Source organism: Ambystoma mexicanum, chromosome 12, assembly GCF_040938575.1.
Source record: "Ambystoma mexicanum isolate Mex_15411 chromosome 12, UKY_AmexF1_1, whole genome shotgun sequence".
Classification (NCBI taxonomy): domain Eukaryota; kingdom Metazoa; phylum Chordata; class Amphibia; order Caudata; family Ambystomatidae; genus Ambystoma; species Ambystoma mexicanum.
This window is the reverse complement of record NC_090936.1, coordinates 569,604,540-569,625,569: the sequence shown is the minus strand read 5'-3', so window position 1 is coordinate 569,625,569 and position 21,030 is coordinate 569,604,540. Positions and strand designations below refer to the sequence as shown.

The following is a 21,030-nucleotide window of genomic DNA, read 5'->3' as shown; positions in this document are numbered from 1 at the left end:
CCCTGCCCCCAACTTTCATCAGGTGCTTCACAGTGCATTCGTGCAGGCAGATTTACTCACCCACAATCCACGTCCGTTATCCCCTGTGCCTCTCCATGTATCCTGACAGTGTACTGTTCCATAGGACCATGGAGTCATGGGTGGAACCTGGCTAGCGGCATTAACAGTGCGTGATGAAGAGGTTGGCGTTGCAGGTGACCTGTACTTTGAGGGAGTGGTAGTGCTTCGATTCCTGTAGACTGCTTCATGGACCTGGGGGCCACCAATGCAGCATGGGTGTAGTCCAGGGCTGCTATCACATTTGGCAGTTGGGCTATGCCACATAACTTTGCCTTCATTGCATTTACCTGCTCTGTGGTGGTGGGCAGTGCAATGTGCTGATGCAAATGCTGCAGGAGGGCACCCAGCACCTGGGCCAACACTGCACAGAATGTGGGCTATTGCATGCCATGCATCGTGGCCACAGAGTGCTGGAATTTGCCAGTAGCTAAGAATTGGAGTATGGACACCAGCTTCAGCATTTGGGTCCGTTTATCCTGCTCCCTATTGTGCTGAGCAGCTCAGTTATCGTCTGCCTGTTGAGGTGGTACAGAGTCACTAACTGGATGTCAGTGAGGGTCCAGGGTGAGGGCCTGATCCTTGGGATGGGTGCATGCCTTGCTTCGGCTCTCCTCACCCTCTTCCTACCCACCCACCACCTGTACTCCCTGTGCCCAGGCCTGGTTGACCTGCATCTCTACTCCCAGGCGCAGCATAAGCAGCTGCTTGTCCCGGATTGCAGCAAGTATAGCAGCATGGTGTTGAAAACAGTGATTGGGGTAGAGGTGTGCCTTATGTAACCTTCTGGAGTGCATTTGATGCACCTGGGCCTTCATTTCTGGTACCTGCGTTCATTTACCTCCAGCTGGAGGCTTCAGGTAAATCTGAGCTGTATTTGCGCCACCGTACATGGACTTGTGATACGTCAGTAATTGCGCTTTGTGTTGACCGCGCTATTAACACAGGTTGTGATAGCGCCGGCTGTAATAGCACCGGTTCATTTTGTGGCCGGCAGTATTTGCGCTGAGTCGTGATCCGGTGGAGCATTATTGGCAGCACTAATTCCATTACGGCCGCATTTAAGGGCTACCGCCCAATTCGTGATGAGGCCCAAAGTCACTCCCACACTTATCACTTATCAGAGCAATGATAAGGAAATTCACCCAATATAATGCCACATAGCAAAAGGCTTGAAACCTTGCTAATGTGCCCCCCATTGACAGACTATGCTGCAGACGGTATCTGGTCAATTAATCGAATGGAATAGCATCTAATACCATTCGATCGAATTATAAGCAACGAAAAGCCATTGCATCGAATGACTATTTTGTTGTCTATAATTCAATGGCATTATCGAAAGTAATGTTAGGGTTAGGGGTTAGGGTTGGGGCTAGGGTTAGATTAAGGGTTACATTGGGTATAGGGTTAGGGGTTAGGGTTGGGGCTAGGGTTACATTAAGGGTTACCTTAGGGTTAGGGTTGGGGCTAGGGTTAGATTAAGGGTTACATTAGGGTTAGGGTTACGGTTGGGGCTAGGGTTAGATTAAGGGTTACATTAGGGTTAGGGGTTAGGGTTATGGTTACATTAAGGGTTATATTAGGGTTAGGATTAGGGTTGGGGCTAGGGTTAGATTAAGGGTTAGGTTAGGGCTAGGGTTGGGGTTGGAGGGGTGGGGTGGGCACGGGGTTTGGGGGGGTTAGGGGTGAGAACCCCCCAATATACAATAAAAACATTCAAATGTTACACAGAACTGGCCAGTGCCGAAACTTCAGCACTGGACAGCTCCATGTAACGTTTTAACGTTACAAAAAAAGGCTATCTTTTACATGTAAAAGTGCATTCCCATTGAAACCAGTCCATTTATATTTTTGATGGACTGGTTTCGATGGAAACGCACTTTTACTTGTAAAAGATGGTCTGTCGACGCTTTTATAGTCGATGCATCTTTTTCGATGCGTTGGTATGTCGATGCACCGATTTCGATGCATTGACTATAAACCGCTGCAGACTATTGAGGATGACTGTGCACACTGCTCAGACAGAGCCGCATATCTCGTTGGCTTAGAAAAATGTACACAGAGGGGACATACGTGGTACAGAGAGAGCATCTCATCCTACAAATGTATTCTTAAAGGGCATGTTTTGTAGCTCCAGGACCCAAAATGCATAAAGCTGGCATACTATAGACTGTGTTGAAAAACTGGACCCCATCTGCCTGCGTCTCATCTCAGTTGAAAAATCACACATTCATACAATGCTGGTAAAGTAGGTGACTGTCGCCTGTCTTGTCAACTGCCTTGCAACATGCGTCCTGTACCTGGCCCCAGTTATAGGGTTGTTGTGAACAGACACACAGAAAAAGTGAGTATTTCGGTTAGACACTGACAAACAGAATGATGGTCTGCAAATACAACGACCCGGAACAGTGACACACTCATTAGTAGGGAGATGTTACTTTCGCTCATTTGATCATCATTCCTGCCACAAAGCTTGAAAAAGGGCTTCATATTATGTAATAAAATACACGTCTTCAAGCACTTGAGTAGCAGCATAGAAAGGAATTGCTTCTACAGACACAATAACTCAGAGGTTCAAGGCAGAATGATCCTCTGCACCCCTGCCTCCTTTCAAGCCTCCTCCCCCTAGTTGAATACACCCAGGCAACACCTGGCTCATAGTTTTGTTTGCACACTGTGACTTACAGTATTCACTCCTAAGCACACTTTCTGTGCATTTAAAGCCAGATCAACAAACCACATAGAAAACTCCTTATGAAAAAGTGTATTTAAATGGGAGTGTTATTTAATTTATTAGGTCTCCTGGATGAAAGATAGAAAGGCCCTAGTAGAGGACAACTGAGATGAGATCACACAACTAAGGACTAATGAAGATGGAGGTGGGGCAAATAAAACACAGAGAGCTTAATTTCCCACTGCCTAGGTACAGTAAATAATTAAATAATATCCATGTACAGTACAGCCCTGCTTTTTGATGTATGGTTTCAACTGCAGCGCCACCTGAAACATTTGGTAAACTGCAATAAATGTAATACTAAAGGAAAGCATATGAGAGCTGCAGCTTTGTGGGCTGCACCTAACAGGACAGAGTTAACGTGAGCTCTGTGTCTGTCTGTCTTCCATGCTTAGCCTTGGAAGGCACAGTACAACAGGCTGGCTGTCAGGACCTGTGCTTTGGTCAAAGGCGGAGCTGGTGGCAGACGGCAGAGCCTTCTCCTGAAGGACAGATGCATACACACACACCTTGGTGTCAAACACACAGGCACCCCTGTAATTATGTTTGTGTAGTGCCCAGAGGCACAGAGTAGATGTTTCAAAGTGCAGTTAAAATGAAAGGCAAGGAGCCTGTGGGGGATATGAGCGTATGTCGACAGGAAAAGAGATGCAATTGTTACAGTCAGTGTCCATGTCACTCATTTTCTGTTTTCCTAGGCTGTTATTGAATAGGAACGCAGCATTGGCAGGTAAATAAAATGCATACAGTTCTAACATTGGCCCTGGTCCCTGCTCTGGGCTCTGCCCCTCTCCCAGCTGATCCGTCCCCTGGGAAATGGTCCAGCGGACCCCAGCTAATTTGTGGCCCGCGGCCAAAGGAGTCACAGTGACACACACATACAAGTATACACTCATTCTCCCTTCCGCTTCCATACATCTACTCTCTATCCCACCCAGTTTGGCTATTGCTTCCCCCGAGACAGAGGGGCAGAACAATTACAAAAATAGAGCACCCTTCACTTGCATGTGCATTTGTCTGAGTCTCTCTCAGCAGGCAGGGCCATCACCCATGGCGGCAGGCTGCAGCTAGTGTGCAGGGCGGGCCACGGACGGTCCAGACCAGATGTCCATCCAGAAGAGAAGAACATTTGCACAAGTCTCAGTCATGAGGGCGCCTGTGGAGTTTATGTGCAGGTGTAGCCTTAGGTCCTGCTACGGCACAGAGCACCACGCCCATGCCCATACCCATACCCGAATCCCAACCCAAACCTCACAGTTCCTGCTGAGCGGCCTGCTGCTGCAGACAGTGCTGAGAGTGCCACCCACCTAACGACTTGTGCAAGTCAGTAATAAATATATGTATAGAAAAAATGTATAAGTGGTTATTGTCTTCAGCGTCATTTGCCACTTTAACATTTTTGCATTAAAAGCAAGTGCCTAACCATGCCTAGTGAAAGCACCAGCCCTGCGCCTACCTTCACAGGTCAGGATTCTTACCAAATGTCCAAGTCAAGCCAAGCTTCTGCACATTGCTTTTGATGGTGAGCACCTATTTGGCCTGATGTTGGCTGCCATGTCGCTGGGCCTAGTTATGCAGCAATCTGCAAAGCAATCTTTTGGCTTCTCCTCTATGGATAGAGGCTACAGGTGGTATATTCCGTTTGGAAAGAGGGCACAGATCCCGCAAGCCAGGCACAGGCAGAGTAGTTTCTTGCATCCCGGGCAGGGTAGGGGGCATCTAGGGGCCAGCAGACTGCTGCAGCAGCAGCAGCAGGTGTGACAGCACCCACTAAGCTGCTTTGAGTTCTACCACCTGTTTCCCTGCTTAGAGGAAAAATGTTCAAGCACTTGGTCAGGTGGAAGGAGATAACCTCCAATGCCGGGCCTCACAGCTCGCCGAATGGGGGTTATGTCTGCCATTTTTAAGAAAACCTCCGGACAGACCACCACGTTTACTGAAGGGGTGCCATGGAAGATGTGCCACTTGAGTAGAGAGGATCAGACTGGTACTCTGGTTATTTTCTGGTACCAGAGATGGGGAGGACTCTGTCCCATCCTGGACCTCAGGGACTTGAAGATGTTCTTGAGGAAAGACAAGCTCAAGATATTAATGTTAAAAGAAATTCTCTAGGCTCTGGAATTACAGGACTGGTTGATGTTGCTGGACCTTCAGGTTGCTTATTTTCATTTTCCAATTCATCGGAGGCACATGGGATACCTTACATTCGCAATAGGGGACACTCCTTATCTATTCAAGGGTCTCCCCTTGGCTTAACCTTCACACCCAGGGTGTTCACCAGGCTGATAGCCGTGGTAGTGGTGCGCCCCAGATGACTGGCTGGCCCGAGGAAGGTATTGACGCAACTCGAGGAACCCTGCTCTCTGCTTTGTAGGTTGGGCTTCACCCTAACTTTCCAGAAGTCCTATGTCACACCATCACAGAAGCTCTGATTCATTAGAGCAGTCCTGGACACAAAACTGGGGAAGGCTTTTCCCCAGGAGAAATAGTCAACAGTGTCAGGCAAATGGTTGAGCTTTTCCAGAGCCATGGCAGTCTACCAGAGGCTTCCTTCCTCCACCTCTTAGGTCTCATAGCTTCCTGCATTTTTCTGGTGCCAGAGGCCAGACTGTGAATGTGATCTCTGCAGTGGCTTTTTAGGGATCAATGGTCCCAGTGCTTTGATACTATGAGGGACATTCTAGCGACCTCCCTTGGTGGTCCAGCTGAGAGAACATGATGACGGGGCATCCATTTGGCCACCATGGCCCCAAGCCAAGGTAGTCACAGATGTGTCTTTGAAGTGTTGGGGGCCTGCAGTTGAGTGGCTTCTGGTCACCAATAGAATGGCGGTGGCATATCAACAGACTTGATTTGCAGGCAATCAGGTTGGTTGTGATGGGTAAACACGTCCTCATTCTGACTACACAGTGGTCATGCACTACCTCAACAAACAGATGAGTGTTCGGCCTTTGCCCCTATGCAGGGAGGTTATGTTTCTGGTTCATGGGGCACCAGATCCCTGCTTCAGCTATCCATCTAGCAGGAGCAGAGAATGTGCTGGTAGATGCTCTGAGCAGGCAGAGCATGGCCTCACATGAGTGAGAACTGTGCCCGGAAGTTCTCTAGGATATCTTTGCACAGTTGGGAACCCCACCAGCAGATCTGTTTGTCACAAGGTCAATGTGAAGTACAGACAGTTTTGCTTGAGGGAATTCCCAGCGACAGGTGCACTTGGGGATGCATTTCTGGTGGTAAGGGTCTTCGAACTCCACTGTGCATGCCCTCTGATACCTGCCATCCCGAGGGTTCTCAGGAGGTTGAGGAGATTTTGAGCCACCATGATCTTCATCGCCCTGGATTGGGTGAGGAGAACATGGTACTCAGAACTTCTGGGCTAGACCATCTGCATGCCGCTCAGGTCCCTCACCCTACATGCATGGCTCTTGAGAGGTTGAGATATGAAGACTGAGACCTCTCAGAAGTAGTATTTGAGGTGCTACTGGCTGCACACAGACCTATGAGATCCTGATCTCAGGGTGCGAATCAACCAACCACTAGAGCTGCCATTGAGCTTTATTGATGTTCATAGGCGAGGGAAACTGAAATGCCTATTTCAATGGGTTGTGACAGTATCTGTGTGTGTGCCACCAGACTGGAATGCTTTCCCAATAAAGAAAGAGCAGCAATTCATGAATGCAGCATTGTCTGAGTCGTCACAGAAGGACTGGCACCAGCAGCGGTGCAGGTGCTTCCGTCTCCCCACTCCCATGGAGTCCATTGGGACTCCACGGCAATTGGGAGTTACCGAATCTGCCACCGACTTCCCGCTCTGCCTGGACTTTAATGATTTGTAATGTCCCGGCAGAGCGACAAGTAAGTCTCATTGCCAGTGGGAGTATTTTAAAAGCGAGTAACACTGTTTTAACAATAAAAAACTGTTTTTGTAATAAATATTTATTTGCACTAGCTATTCATGCACATAATGGATACATGTTTACCTTTTTAGATCAGGCAGTAATATTAGAACATTTTCATTGTCTACTGACTGGTCCAAACATATCCATGCAGATGTGTGGGGGAAAGCAGACGGCCAGGTCCCTGTGTATATTTCCATTATTTTTAAGGAGTATTTGTACTCCCTAATTTTCCTTTTTGGGAGTATTTGCTTATTTCTAAGGAGTAAAAGAGTCTGATACACCCCTTATCTGTAGGGTTTCCAACACCATTGACATATTTGGGCTGCTCCACTGGAACAGTAAGCATACCAGGCCTACACGAGAAGCCTGACATGCTGGCATATTTTAGCGGCACTTTGGCATGTTTGGTACACTCCTTTGCGTTTCTAAGAAACATGATTGTGTAATTGAGCATCATCCTGATGGAAGTCATATCTATACTGCCTTTTGGCAAAATCACTATATTAGGCCTCTTTATGACTTTGGAGGTAGCCATGGTGGTATTAGCACCATGGCTCCCTCCAAAGTCTTGTCCGGGTTCTCAGTATGGGGACTTACCGTGTCATTCCAACCTTGGAGGACCCGGTAAGTCCCCATTCTGAAAACCATTCCCCATTCCCATTCGAGCCCCCATAGGGCTCAATGGGAATGGGGAAGGAGCTAATAACAGGCCCGCAAATAGCGGGCTCGTTATTAGCTCCCTGCTCCCTTAGCGGCTCCCGCTAAGGGCGGCTGGTAAAAACAGCTGGCCTTAGTGGGACCCGCTAAGGGACCTCGGAATGAGGCGGTAAGAGGTTAACTGCACCGGTGCCGTTAACCCCTTACCGCCAGGGTCAGAATGAGGCCCATTGTCACTTGTCTAGACATGCAATTGAGTGGGACATTCTTACAAACGCAAGCAATACATTTTTGGCAACTCTCAGAATGTTTTTTAGAGATAACAATTTTATCCAATCAGATTTTAAAATTTTAAGCAAAAGCACATTTACTGGAATGTTTTAGCTCCCCCACTAGGCAACGTTATGCTCGGGAGTCCATAGAGTTTTACAATTTGGTGACAAATATAATAACTTCAGCAGGTGTTTTTGTAGGGAAGGAGTTAGCTTACACAAGGTAGTGTAATTCTTGTCTTGTCCCGCCTAGAAATACTTGTGTACAGGCGCATTATGAATGCCATATCATATCATATCATATCATATCATCTGACACTAGAATCAGTATCAGATTCATTAGGTAGGTTTCAAGTGAACCATATGTTAATAATGTGTATTGTAATACTCAAATAAGTATAATCAGCTCTTGCCATTTGCAGGAGGAAATTACACCCACATCATTTAATTTGTCACACAATTCTTGTCATATATTTTGCTGAAAATACACTTAAGTTCCCGTGTACCTCCTATTGCTCATTAAACTTGCTGTCTACAGAATTTATTTTTCTAAGGATTTCATCAATTTCCAATAGCCCTCCCATTGCCAGTCTTGTGAATGCAGCCTGTACAATTTAACCAGGAATCTAGGACTCAGAGCCAGACTAGCAAAAATCCATGAGCCCCCTGCCCGCTCATTGCCCTTCACACAAAACTCCAGAACGTCGCCACTCTGACCCAATCCCTCCACACAAACTAGTAACCCATCACAAAACCTCCACCCTACACCTCTCCATAATCCCCTCATCATGGGCACTCCTGAAACTACACAGGACAAGCGCCATACTACTACTTCAAAAAATTCAACCGTTACCTCTAAAAACCCAGTATGCCCTAAAATCAAGGGAGCCTTAATCAACGCTAGATCGCTACTAGCCCATGCTATAGAAATTGCTGACTTAATCCTTACTGAAGACCTCGACTCCCTGGCCATCACTGAGACTTGGTTACACCCAGCAGCGGGCCCTCTGCTTATGCTGGCAGTCCCAGATACTTACTCTATCCTACGGCATGACCGCCCCAATTCCAGAGGAGGTGGCGTCGCCATCATCCATAAGTGCAGCCTTGCCATGAGACTAGCTACTACTACTGAGGCCCTCTCTTGTGAAACACTAGCAGTTAAACTACCACTCACCAACACCCAAACTCTCAATATCCAACTGATCTACCGCCCACCAGGTCCCATTGGCACCTTTGAGGAAGACCTCAACTCCATTCTATCCAACAACCTCAAAAGTTCCACTCAAGCTCTTACCTTAGGGGATTTCAACCTGGGCTATAATGACCCGGATGACCATTTCGCCAGCGCCATAGCTAACACTCTCACTGAATTAGGCTTTGTGCAAAGATGCACAACACCCACGCATGCAAAAGGCAGAACCCTCGACTGGGTGGCTGACCACAACTGCCTAGTGAATATCACTAAAATCTCACCTCTAGCCTGGACTGACCATCACTTGGTATCATTCATGCTCTCCACCGACAGACCCCCACCCCCGCCCATTATTAAAGCCCCACCCACTCTCACCAGAAATAAGAAGAATATGACAGTAGAACGACTTATCCCTAACCTACTCCCTACACTTAACACACTTCCTGACAACTTGGACCCCGAGTCCCTGGGTGAAGAATATAACAAGATTACGGCCTCCTCGCTGGACCCCATCGCCCCCCTTAAACTCAGATCCAGTAAACCGAAAATACACCTCAACAAATGGTACACACCATTCCTTAAAAACCTAAGGCATCAAAAAAGAAACTGTGAGGGCACTTGGAAAAAATCCCTGTCAGTCTTTAACAAATCCAAACTCTCTAAACTAGCTGCACTCTACAAAAAAGAAATCTACTTGGCTAAACAAGCCTCCTTTGACTCTCGTATATCCCAAGCTACATCCAACATGAAATAACTTTTCTCCATCCTTAAAGAAATAGAAACCCCCATAGCGCCCCTTGACACGTGTACAAAAAATAAAAACTGGTGCTCAGAAATTCAAAGTGCCCTAGCGAATAAGATTGTGACTCTCCAAAGTAAAATCTCCAATGAAAGAGCCACCTTGAATGACACCTTCAACCCAAAAATTCCAGATAAGCTCTTGCCTACCACAGACCCCACCCGCTTCCAGTTCTCTAAAGTCAACATCCTGGAAGTCGAAAAAATTATCCTGTCCCTAAAACCGTCTAACTGCCAGTGAGACCTGTGCCCAGCAGAGCTCATTAAAGATGCTGCCCATGATCTCTCCCCTTTCATCTCAAAATTGATTAATGCCTCCTTTGCTACTGGTTCCATCCCTACTAACCTAAAATAATCCTGGGTACTCCCTCTACTGAAAAAACCTACACTCGACCCAGCCATACCTACAAATTACCGACCTATAACGACTGTTCCCTTTCTACTAAAAATTTTGGACAAGGTTGCCTATGTACAAATACAGAAGCATTTGGAAGAACACAACCTCCTAGGAAACAGACAATCTGGATTCCGTCCCCAACAAGGGACTGAAACTGCTCTCATTGGCCTGAAAGCAAAGATCAATCTGCTCAGAGACAATGGACAAGCTGCCCTACTCCTCCTCCTCGACCTATCCGCAGCTTTCGATCTGGTCGATCACTCTGTCCTATGTTCACACCTCCACACTTCAGCTCACTTTTTCACTGAGGCCATTACCTGGATCACATCCTTCCTTAACGGCAGGACCATGAGGGGCTTCTCCCCCACGGCGGCAGCTGACCCTATACCCATCACCTGTGGGGTTCCTCAGGGCTCCTGTGTCTCCCCCACACTATACAACATATTTACCAAGCCCCTTTTTCGATGATCTGGATCATCTTGGTATCACCTACACTAACTATGCAGATGATACTCAGATCCTCCTTCCACTTTCTGGAGATTATGGAAAGGATTTGGCCTTGCTAAATAGGGTGTACATCATCATCCAGGCATGGATGGCCACTCATAGACTATGCCTGAATGATGATAAAACAGAGCTTATCATCTTGGGCACTACATTCAGTATAAAGAAACTAGGCCCTGCCTATAATTCCTTCATGATTGATGGGAACAACATCAAAGTCGGACAGGAGGTCAAAACATTGGGATTCTACCTAGATTCCAATTTTTCCCTCAAAAGACAAGTAAGTTCTCTTGCATCTTCCACGGCTTACATGTGTAAATTAATCCGCGCAGCCAAACCCTTCGTGTCGAACTCCAGCTGCCTGACACTTGCCAGAGCCCTTATTTTGTCACGCCTCGACTACTGCAATGCAATGTATCTGGGATCCTCCAAGGCCACCACCAGTAAGTTGCAAACCCTCCAGAACAACACTCTCAGAGCAGCTCTGGGCATTTCCAGAAGAGAGCACATTATAGGACTCAGCCAACAGGACAATTGGTTCTCCACTAGAGATAAAATTCTCTTAAAAACGGCATCACTCACCCACAAGTCCCTTAACAATGCTGCCCCAATCTACCTGATCAACAGATTCCACAGACAATCCTCCTTAAGACCCGTCAGAACTATATACAAAGACTGTCTAGCTGTTCCCCATTACAAACGGGCCACCTTAGGAGGCAACAGTTTCCCGGTAAAAGCGGCTAAGCTCTGGAACTCACTGCCTCCAAACCTTAGAGCAGACCTATCCTATCAGAACCTCCGATCTAAGGTAGTCTCCTGGCTGAAACTGGAGACCCATTAAGACTATGAAATGCCTAGCTTCACCTGTACACACTGTAACCACGTGTGCCTTCTTGCCCACTTGTGTATTACAGCCCTATTACATGACTGCTGATTTGTATATAACACTATGTACTATATTTATGTATCTTGTATATTATCTGTGTATTGCAACCAAGCTTTGAAAATTCCTGTAAATGCTGCACCTTGATACCCCTGGGTACATTAGCGTATTATAAATAAACAAACAAACCACAATTTTATTTGCTCTGACATAAAATATCACAGCTTCCATTCTATTGCCTATTAAGTGTTGTAGGAAGGCTGACCTTTAGTTTATTTTAGTAATGTCAGCATACTTAAGAGAGATTTTTAAGAAACGGTGAAGGTCTACTTTTTCCCATACCAGCATACAATTCTACCTATCACTCTACCTCCAGTTTTGTTACTGGCAGAAAGTGATGTTATTTGTAGAAGACAAGGTTCCTTCTTAAAGGAGCCTTAGAAGTCACATAAAGATGTTATTGAGAATCCCCATTCTCATGGAATAAAAGTTGTTTCACAAAAGAGAGACACTGTTTGCTGTTAAGCATATCAAGCTCTCGCATATCAAATTTTGAAATCAAATCCTTTGTGTATGGATACTGGGAACTACATCAAGACGTTGATCGCACAATTTTGGCCTGGTATTGAAATATTGAAAGGATTTGATTTGGATTATGAGTTTTATGAAAGCCATGGCCCTAGTTGTGCTTTATCCTCCGAATCGAGCACCCCAACAATATCTGAAAACCAAATGATGGGGTGTGTTTGGAAACCTTCAAGACTGGGCTGTGAAATTCATTTTGTAAACATTCTTCCATTAGTGATCTTACTTGGAGACAGACTTTAAGGCTGCAAAGTTGCCATGACACAATTTTAGCAAAGAAGCTTGTTCATATCATGTCAAGAATAGACTACGCCAACAGCATCTATCTTAGAATGCCAGAATACCTTATTGAAAACTACAACTAATACAGAACTCAGCAGCAAGACTACTCCTCAGACTCACTAAGAGAGAACACATCACACCAGCACTGAGAACACTACATTGGCAACTGGTCCATAAAACACGGGGCCTCATTACAAGTATGGTGGAGTGGGAAATAATTGGCAGTAACGGAATTAAGTGAACAAAAGTGAACAATAGAGACAGCACAACCATTAGTCACTGGCTTTATTGCTGAGGTTCATCTTAAAATTACAAAATGTTTTCATTTAGGACAACACAAATACCTGGTCACACTGTCACTTCAACATCACTGAACTTTGGTTGGCTTTAACTATGTGCTGATATAAATGTCTTCTCCCGTTTCTTTCCAGGTGAACATCATGTCTTCCAATGTTGTTAGAGTGAACGGAGTTGAAGTGACCAGTGATAGCTCAAAGCCGACGGTGATCAACATCAACTTCAACCAGCCATCACCCCCATCCTGCTTCCAGGATATGTTACATTATTTGGGGAAGGCAATGAAATCTCTGAGGGATGGTGTGCGCTCCTCAATGAGGACCAATGTGTCGTCATCTCTGAGCTTTTTTGCACAAGCCAAGTGTGGACTGCAGGTACACTCTTCACTACCTTTAGGCTGGGAGTGAACAAAGGAATGCAGTCAAAAGAGAACTGGGCTGATGGAAACAGCACTGATAGTCGATGTTGGAGGAAGGGGGAGAGAGAGGCTGATCGAGCTATGAAGGATGCCTAATTTAGTCATGATGTTAGGGGGTGGTAAACCCATATTAGTGCTGATGGAGTCAAGGTTGATCAAGCCAAAGAAAAGAGAAAGTGAAATAAAACTGCCACTAATGGGGTCTGAGTAATGGTACAGAACAAGTGATAAAGCCATAGGGGCAATAGGTGGCAGAAAGTGCAAGTGGCATTGACTTGAGAAGGATGATTGTGTCATGAGAAGCAGGGCCAACTTGACTTATGGAAGAGGACAGAATGGACTAGAAGAAGAGAATTGGAGGTGGCATGGAAGGCGGAAAAGGGCTATGGGGCAAGAAGATATGGAGTGCTGGAGAAACAGGAAGGATGGGCTGATAGATAGGGCTGGAAAGGCATGAAAGGTGGAGGAGCAATATAGAAACAGAACTCTAGCAGAGTGATAAACAGAGGGTAGAAGCGTGTACATGAACAATATTTAGAGACAGGTTCCAAAATGAAATACTTTCAGGGAATCCTGGCTGAATTATTATAAGATATGAGTAGAAGAAGGAAAGGTTAAGTTAGTGACCTACTTGTAGGGTGTCATGGATATTTTAAAACTGGAGAGTAGTGTGTGAGTATTTTCTTTCCTTTGACTGAAACTGTTTCTGATTTCTGCAGGTGGCTCGGATTGTGATTGGCCTGGCATCCATCTCCCTTGGAATTCTTTTATGCCTTGTGCATGCAGGCAGGATCTTTGAGAAAGGCACAGGCTTCTGGACAGGATTTCCGGTGAGTCAAACGCGACTGGTTGGGGATGGCAGGGTGTTAGCTGGAGGACCTACATGTGGATAAACATAGATTGTCTTAGTGTGAGGGCAATGTACAAGAATTCTGCACCTAATAAACATCCAGTTCCCAGTCTATAATATCACCCTAAACAATGTAACAATTTGTTACAAATAGCAATGTCTAGCTTGCATATATTTAATTCAGACCATAGGTGCTTATCCTTGTGCTCTTTGTGGCTAGGTTACAAACCCTGTGTGCCTTCCGAGATTGTTTTGGGAGTATGCATCTCACTATTATCATGGGGCTAGTCAGGAAGAAGAAAAAAGGAGCAGAGTTGAGTGTACCTTTACAGAAGGCATTTGTCCATAAAAGATCCCATGACAGTCCCAAGAAATGACTCAAAATCAATTTAATAAAATTCTACAGAAAGAGTAGAAATAAAATAGCTAACTAATTTGGGTTTTCTTTGGCTTACAGAATGTATGTGATTTGAATTACTGTGGGGTATATTGGGCATGCAGTGTCCATAACCCACTCTCCCAAGATTGTTTTGCCATTCCCACAAAATGGCCTGTTTAAGTTTCCCTTGTAGACTCCTTTATTCTCGGACCAGGAAATATATCTGTAATCAACCACACTGGAGTTAAATAAAAACACAACTGTGATCTGTGGTTTGTTGAGTGAACTTCCCATCTTTATATACGAGACAGCGGATGGAATACCACTGGCTCACCACCCCCACCAAGTCATGGTAGTACACCATGAGAGATGTTGCAGAAGTCTGCTTTTGAAAACACTCAAGAGTATCATCAGAGATTGCTTAATAAACCCCAATACAAACTCCTCATGCATCGTTGTGTGACAACTCTCTAGTCTCAAGAATGTTTCAGGAGTACACGGAATCAGTCATTCCCCAGTGTTGTTAATCCTTTTCAGGCAATTAGCAAACCTGACCTAGATCGCCATGTAAAGCATCTGGAAATCATAGCCAAAAGTATGCACCTGTGGAACAAAGAAGTTCCTGACCTCAACAAGTGAAGGGGTCAAACAAGTGCTGTCCCCGTGGATGCGCACCGAAGCAACTAGACACTGCAGGCCTTAACCTTGTTCCTACGTAATTCTGCTGAAGCTTTCAATGCATCAGAAGGATTCTAAAATGGCGGTGATGCTATGAGCCACATTTAAAATCACAGAATGGATAGGTGAGAGCAAGCCCCAAATTTGCCAATGGGAAAAAGGGACAGGTAGAAGGATTAGAATCTTATGTAGCAGAAACTCAATCTAGGAGCAAAGTGTAATGAAGAAAAAACAACAGGCCCAGCCAGTCCCCAGAGCCAAGACAAGGAACAAAATACCAGAGAAACTATAAAAGGAAAGAAGCTTGGTGAGAAGGTGGGGGGGGGGGCTTCAAGGGAAGCTTAAATGCTCCCAACCCATACATGGAGAACCTGCTGCCTAGAAATAAGTAGTCTAGGTCTTGACAAACGTACAGTTGTTAATCTGGAGAAGACTAACCTAGCAAATTACTCAACAGGAGGGTATGCTGCATGGAGAAAGGCAGACCTAGCGAAAGGTCTCTGAGCCAAGCAGAGACCTGACACTGGCACAATGGGTGACTTATTGTCTTCCAGAAAAGGACCCTAAATGAGGATGTGGGGAGAAATACCCATTGCTCTGAATTAATAAAAAGAAAAAAAGATCTGGGAGGGACCTTATCTGAATAACAAAGACATCAAATGTCTGGTAGAGACTTCCTATGAATGCTGATAAACCCAGGGTCCGGCAGAGACCTCATATGAATGCTAATAGCTGCAAGGCCTGGGAGAGACAGACGGAGAATCCTGAGAATCCAAAGGTCTGGGAGTGATGCTGACAACCCCAATTCTGTAAAGAGTGTTGCAAGAACCCCAGTGCAAGCTGGAGAAACCACAGGCTAAGGAAGAGCCTGAGAAAACAAATCTGGGAGGAATGGCACCTGGGAGAGGTCTGGACAGATGAGGATTAAGCAGAAAGATCTTATGAGGTGTCCAGACTACGAGTAAACCCTGGAGGAGCACTCCCAGGACAGCTTAACTGTTTTGCTTTGCTAGACTATGGATGGACGTTTAAGGATAGATTTTGTAAACTCTTGTATTGGCCGCAACTCTGAACATTTGTGCTGAAAGCTTAGGATATCCAAGAGGTGAAAATATGTGTCGAGACTAGGATTTGGAACTTTCTGTTTGTCAAACCTTTTGGACATAGTTTTGTAGAATCGAGTGTCCCAGGAGGGACACCGACTCTTATGCTTTTGTTAAGAACTTTATGAATTGGACATTCCTCTTTGAAGGTGTAGAACACATGTAGACACCCCTACTTTATTTTGACCTATCCCTGACACTGTGTTCTTTAGAAACATCCTTATTGTTTGTAGACATTTCCCTAGATGCTATAGGGGTTTGGTATAAAGCCATCCATTTGAGACACAGTTATTGAGTGTCCCGTACATCATTGAACAGCCTTACCATGGCTCCTTCCTCGAAAAGAACATCTGTAATGCACAGGCACGGCTGCTCAGAAGGTTGTCCTCAGGTAGGTGCAAGTAGGATTAGAGTTAACGACCGAACAAAAGCATGATCTTTGACCAGAATTCCAAAAATCAATTATAGATTCCCAGGGCTTAGGATCAACTCACAACCCCTGCTTACCCCAGAAAAAAAAGGGAGTAGGTAAAAAAGAGGATGCACATTTCCTGTACTCCTATTGGAAAGATGTAAATCTGATATGCAGAGTGATTTTTAGGTTGTAATGCAACTGTCTGAGAATTAATTAACATGAACGTTATAGTCTTTTTAGATTTCACTTGGCCTATTAATGCCACTCATGCGCTCCTAATGAGGATTTTTTAATCATGGAAATGGCTTAAACCTCTGATTTCAGTGTTTAGAGCCAGTGGAAATTATGAGTACTGTGACGATTCATGGGAATCTGTCACTTCTACCCAGGGGAGCCTTTTCCTGTGAGGCTAGGGAGGTGATTCTGCTCCATAATACCCTCGCTAGGGGTAGAGGCAAGCAAGACCTCACCGGGAGAGACTCGACCTTTAGGGACAATGACTCCCGTTCTGATAAGGAACATCCTAAGAAACACACCACCAGCATACCTCTAAAAACCTCCAGTGAAGAAAGGTATGAAGAGCATGCCAAAATCTGTTATTGCATCAAAATACTCTGAGTACTCCTCTAAGAGAAAAACAACATGGTACTGAGATGAAGGGGAAAGACCTGTGGAGGAATACAGATGCTGAAACAAACAGAAAGCTGAGACTGGATGGAAAGGAAGTGAAGCCAGAAGTTAAAAACTTGCTTTGATAAATATCCTAAGAAAAACTGGATGCACGGCATCCTATACGAAGTCTGAATCCAGCTGAAGTTTCAGACGTGCAGTGTTGGAGAAGAGAAGGGACGAGAGAAGCCGATGTGAATGAGAGGTATCATAGTCCACAACAAGAGCTAAGTGGTGGCTTGACAGAAGGCAAGCAGAGGTGGAACAGCAGGTTCATGAACAACACCAATACCACTTCATTTAATGGAAGAAGAAATGAACTGGTATATGCGGGACCGCAGAGACATGTATGAAACCTCAAGAGCTACCAAATGCCAACCTGACAAGTGAAGAATGAAGTCACATCCAATTGAAAGTCACAGTTATGCTGTCCCTGAGCACAGCAGGTAACGGGGAAAATGGGAGACCCTGGAGGGGGACTGAAGTGAATCATTACTGGCACGCTCATATTCATCCCAGTCAAGACCCGATATTGACATTGAGTGAAGATAAAGAGAATAATTGCTGGCACACTCATACTCATCCGAGTCAAGATAGGATGTTGGCAATGAGTGAAGAGAAAGAGAATCTCTACTAGTACGCTTGCACTCGTCACAGTCAAGATAGGATATTGGCATCGAGTGAAGAGAAACAGAATCATTATGGCACGTTTATACTAATCCCAGTCAAGATAAAGTATCAAGAAAGAAGGGAGGGAAAAAGAATCAGTACAGGAACTGTAATACTCGTCCCAATCGAGTTAAAACATTAATGTTAAATGATAATCTTTATCGAAAAGTTTAAAATGCAGGAGACCAAGGAGATAACCCTGAGATATTACTGAAATAAGAAATATAGTGAGAGGGATAAACAGAGCAGATTGAAGTAGAAAACAAGGACCAAAGCCAAAGTGAAACCAAAGACTGTAAAGTAAAGATTAAGAACTCAGGATGTCAAGGGATACATTCTAAGTGTTGGACACAGTTATCATATGAAAAGATAAGGATAAATACAAGTAGAGTAAGAGAAGAGAAGAACAAGAAGAAACGAAAAAGCAATCAAAGGAGAGAAGCTTGAAACTTTGAAGAACCAATTAGCAGAACTGGGTGACTTAATAAAAGTAGTTACCAAGATCTACTTAAGATTACCATGTTGAATGGAACTTGGTGAAGAACCAGCTTATAGGAGAAGAGAGTCATTCTCCTGGGTTTTTTTGTTATAAGAGTGGTAGGGTTAGAATACGTTTGTTTGGACAGTGGACTGTTCCTGATTTGGACTCTCACTGACAACTGACGAGCACCTTAGTTAGTTTTGTTAGGTAGGGAAAGCCCTTAGCATAGGGAAAGCTATGCGTTTGTTTCTTTCATTTAATAAAAATCATCAGTGAGATGGAAAGTCAGAGTCTGTGTTCTTCTTCTGATCCGCCACAGTACACAATGGGTAAGTGGGAGACACAGGAGAGTTCAGGCAAAATGTGAACATCAAATATCCCTTTCTGAAAAAGGTTGCTCAGTGGAGTGTTCAACTGGGCAAGTGTGTTGAGTTGAGAGGTTTCTGAGAATACATGTATTGATATTCCTCTTTGAGTATGCATGGAGGTGTACCCAGAGTGTCATTCCCAAGCCACCTCCACACTCTTTAAGGTGACAACATGACAAATTATGTTTCTTGACTATGTTAAAAATGTGCCCAGATTGGAAACCCATGCCCTGGATATGAATTGTTTATGCAAGGAGTTTGTTAGTATTAAAAGGACTACTTGTTAAAATGGATTTCTAAACTCTGACCTGGTGGGCAGAAGTTTAGGAGGTCACCCTCGGTTTAGTGAAACTGGGGAACCTTCTGGACAAGCCAGACCAATATAGGTAGCCTGGCAGGCGGTCAAGACTAAGGGGGTCATTCAGGGTTTGGAGGTAGCCATGGTGCTATTAGCGCCATGGTTGCCTCCAAACTCTGGTCCAGGTAGTCAGAATGGGGACTTACCTGGTCATTCCAACCATGGAGGACCCGGTAAGTCCCCATTTTGAAAACCATTCCCCATTCCCATTCAAGCCCCCATAGGGCTTAATGGGGAAGGAGCTAATAACGGGTCTGCAAATAGCGGGCCCGTTATTAGCTCCGTGGTCCTTTACCAGCCGCCCTTAGCGGGAGCCACTAAGGGACCTCGGAATGCGGCAGTAGGGGGTTAACGGCACCGGCATTCTTACCGGTGCCATTAACCCCTTACCGCCAGGGTCAGAATGAGGCCCTAAGTCTCAGGAGGGGTGAGAGTGATCGGAAGCCCACAATGAGCACACAGCAACAAACCACAAATTACTCTTAGACAAGTGTATAAGAAAAAATATCTATACATTCTTTGTCGGCCTGACCAAATAGACACAAGTACCTTTAGCAATGAGAAAACAGTGATCACACAAATCCTTAAACTATGACATATATATATATATATACATTACTTTTCCTAATGCTATACAGTGGAAAAACACAGCCACGACCTGCAAAGAGAGGGGTTGAGTTAACACATAAATAGCATTAGGCAATTCTTTCCGGTCGTTCCCTAACTTTCGAGTTCAACCCTAAGAAGAGTGGAGCCTTGTGCTCAATGGTACAGTTGTGTGTAAAAACGCACAATCGTGCAGGTGAAACAAAAAGTGGGTCATCTTTGAAGGGCTGTAGCAAGTCAGGAAGGGGCTTGAGGTGATGAAGAATTAATTCCCACTATTTGAGTAGGCCCTTCCCTTGGCAAAGCAATGTTCATATGGCTAGAACAGCTAGGGAGCGCAGGCAAACACAGCTAAGTTTGAATACCTGTATGGGATACTCGTGCGTAAAAGGGATCTGGTGTGCCAGGGGCCCAACCGGGAAGTGATGCAAGCACTCGCCGACCCTCCGACCAAACCTTGAATGCTTATTCAAGGTCACTAGTAGGTTCGACTCCTGCAGTTTCGAGGCTCTCTGGCACTCAGAGGCAGCAGTGGAGAACGATCATCTGTGATGGGACAGTTGCCTTTTCTCAGCTTCCGAAGGAGGTTTGAAGAAAATTCCAGTGCAGCAGGCTTCAGGTCATAGGAGAGCAGAACAGCAAGGGACCTATAGCGACTGTCACCACCAGATATTGACACAGGAATCGTGGCTGCATGCAGCATTGCGCACTTTCCTAATTCAAGACCTAGAGGAGCAAGGCTTGCAAAATTTGGCGGGAGAATGTATGGGACAATAGACAAGCGATTTCCCAAGTCTCAGGTCTGCACTTGAGACAGCGGTGGCACTGTGGGTTACCCTGAGGTAGAGCTGGACAGTTCATTGGATGGCCCAGGAACACTTCTGAAGGAACTCGTCTGGTGGATTTCGCAGAGGATGCAGAGAGTAGTTGTTCCCACTTCTCCAAAGGGACGAAGCACCTTGGCAGACCTTCTTGAGCAAAGAAGAAAGCAGGGGTCCGATGGGACAACAGAAGGCGCAGGGTGCCAAAACCGTCCAAAGTATCTCCGGTGGTTTCGTACGTCTGTTTCTTCGTGCAGGAGGCTTGGCTCCTTCTGTAGTTCCTTGAGAACACAGGTGATGACCTGAAATGGATGCAGATCCCCTTCATTTATACAAGATTAGCTTCATGTCAAAATCAGTGCGCAACAGGTGGGGGCCAGGGATGCCCCTTAGCCCCTCTTCACTCCTCTGCACTCCTCCTATTCAATAGTCAGGCCCAGACTGTACCCGGGCCAGAGTCAGTGAATTCAGATAATTACTTCCTACTTCGGGGGGCAGGCCCCTGCTTATGCTCCCACAGCTCTGTGCCCCTGCGGCTATTCACCCAACACAGCCTGCGCACTGCATTGTGTGCCACTCACCATCAATGCACCCCGTTGGGCCCCGGGAACACCGAGTAGCGGGTGTGTTCTTGCGCCACGGTTCAGCTTGGTGGGCT

The 21,030-nt window shown here is 45.5% G+C and overlaps 1 protein-coding gene across 2 annotated transcripts in view; it reads left to right on the top strand.

Annotated features, from left to right (window-relative positions):
* Positions 1 to 21,030, top strand: part of LOC138513785 (transmembrane protein 176B-like) — a 120,680-nt gene that overhangs the window by 65,532 nt on the left and 34,118 nt on the right. For both annotated transcript variants that reach the window (XM_069628883.1, XM_069628882.1), the window contains exons 2-3: positions 12,692 to 12,931; positions 13,695 to 13,805. In XM_069628883.1, the coding sequence (XP_069484984.1) occupies positions 12,692 to 12,931; positions 13,695 to 13,805 (351 nt within the window). The remainder of the gene's footprint in view (positions 1 to 12,691; positions 12,932 to 13,694; positions 13,806 to 21,030) is intronic.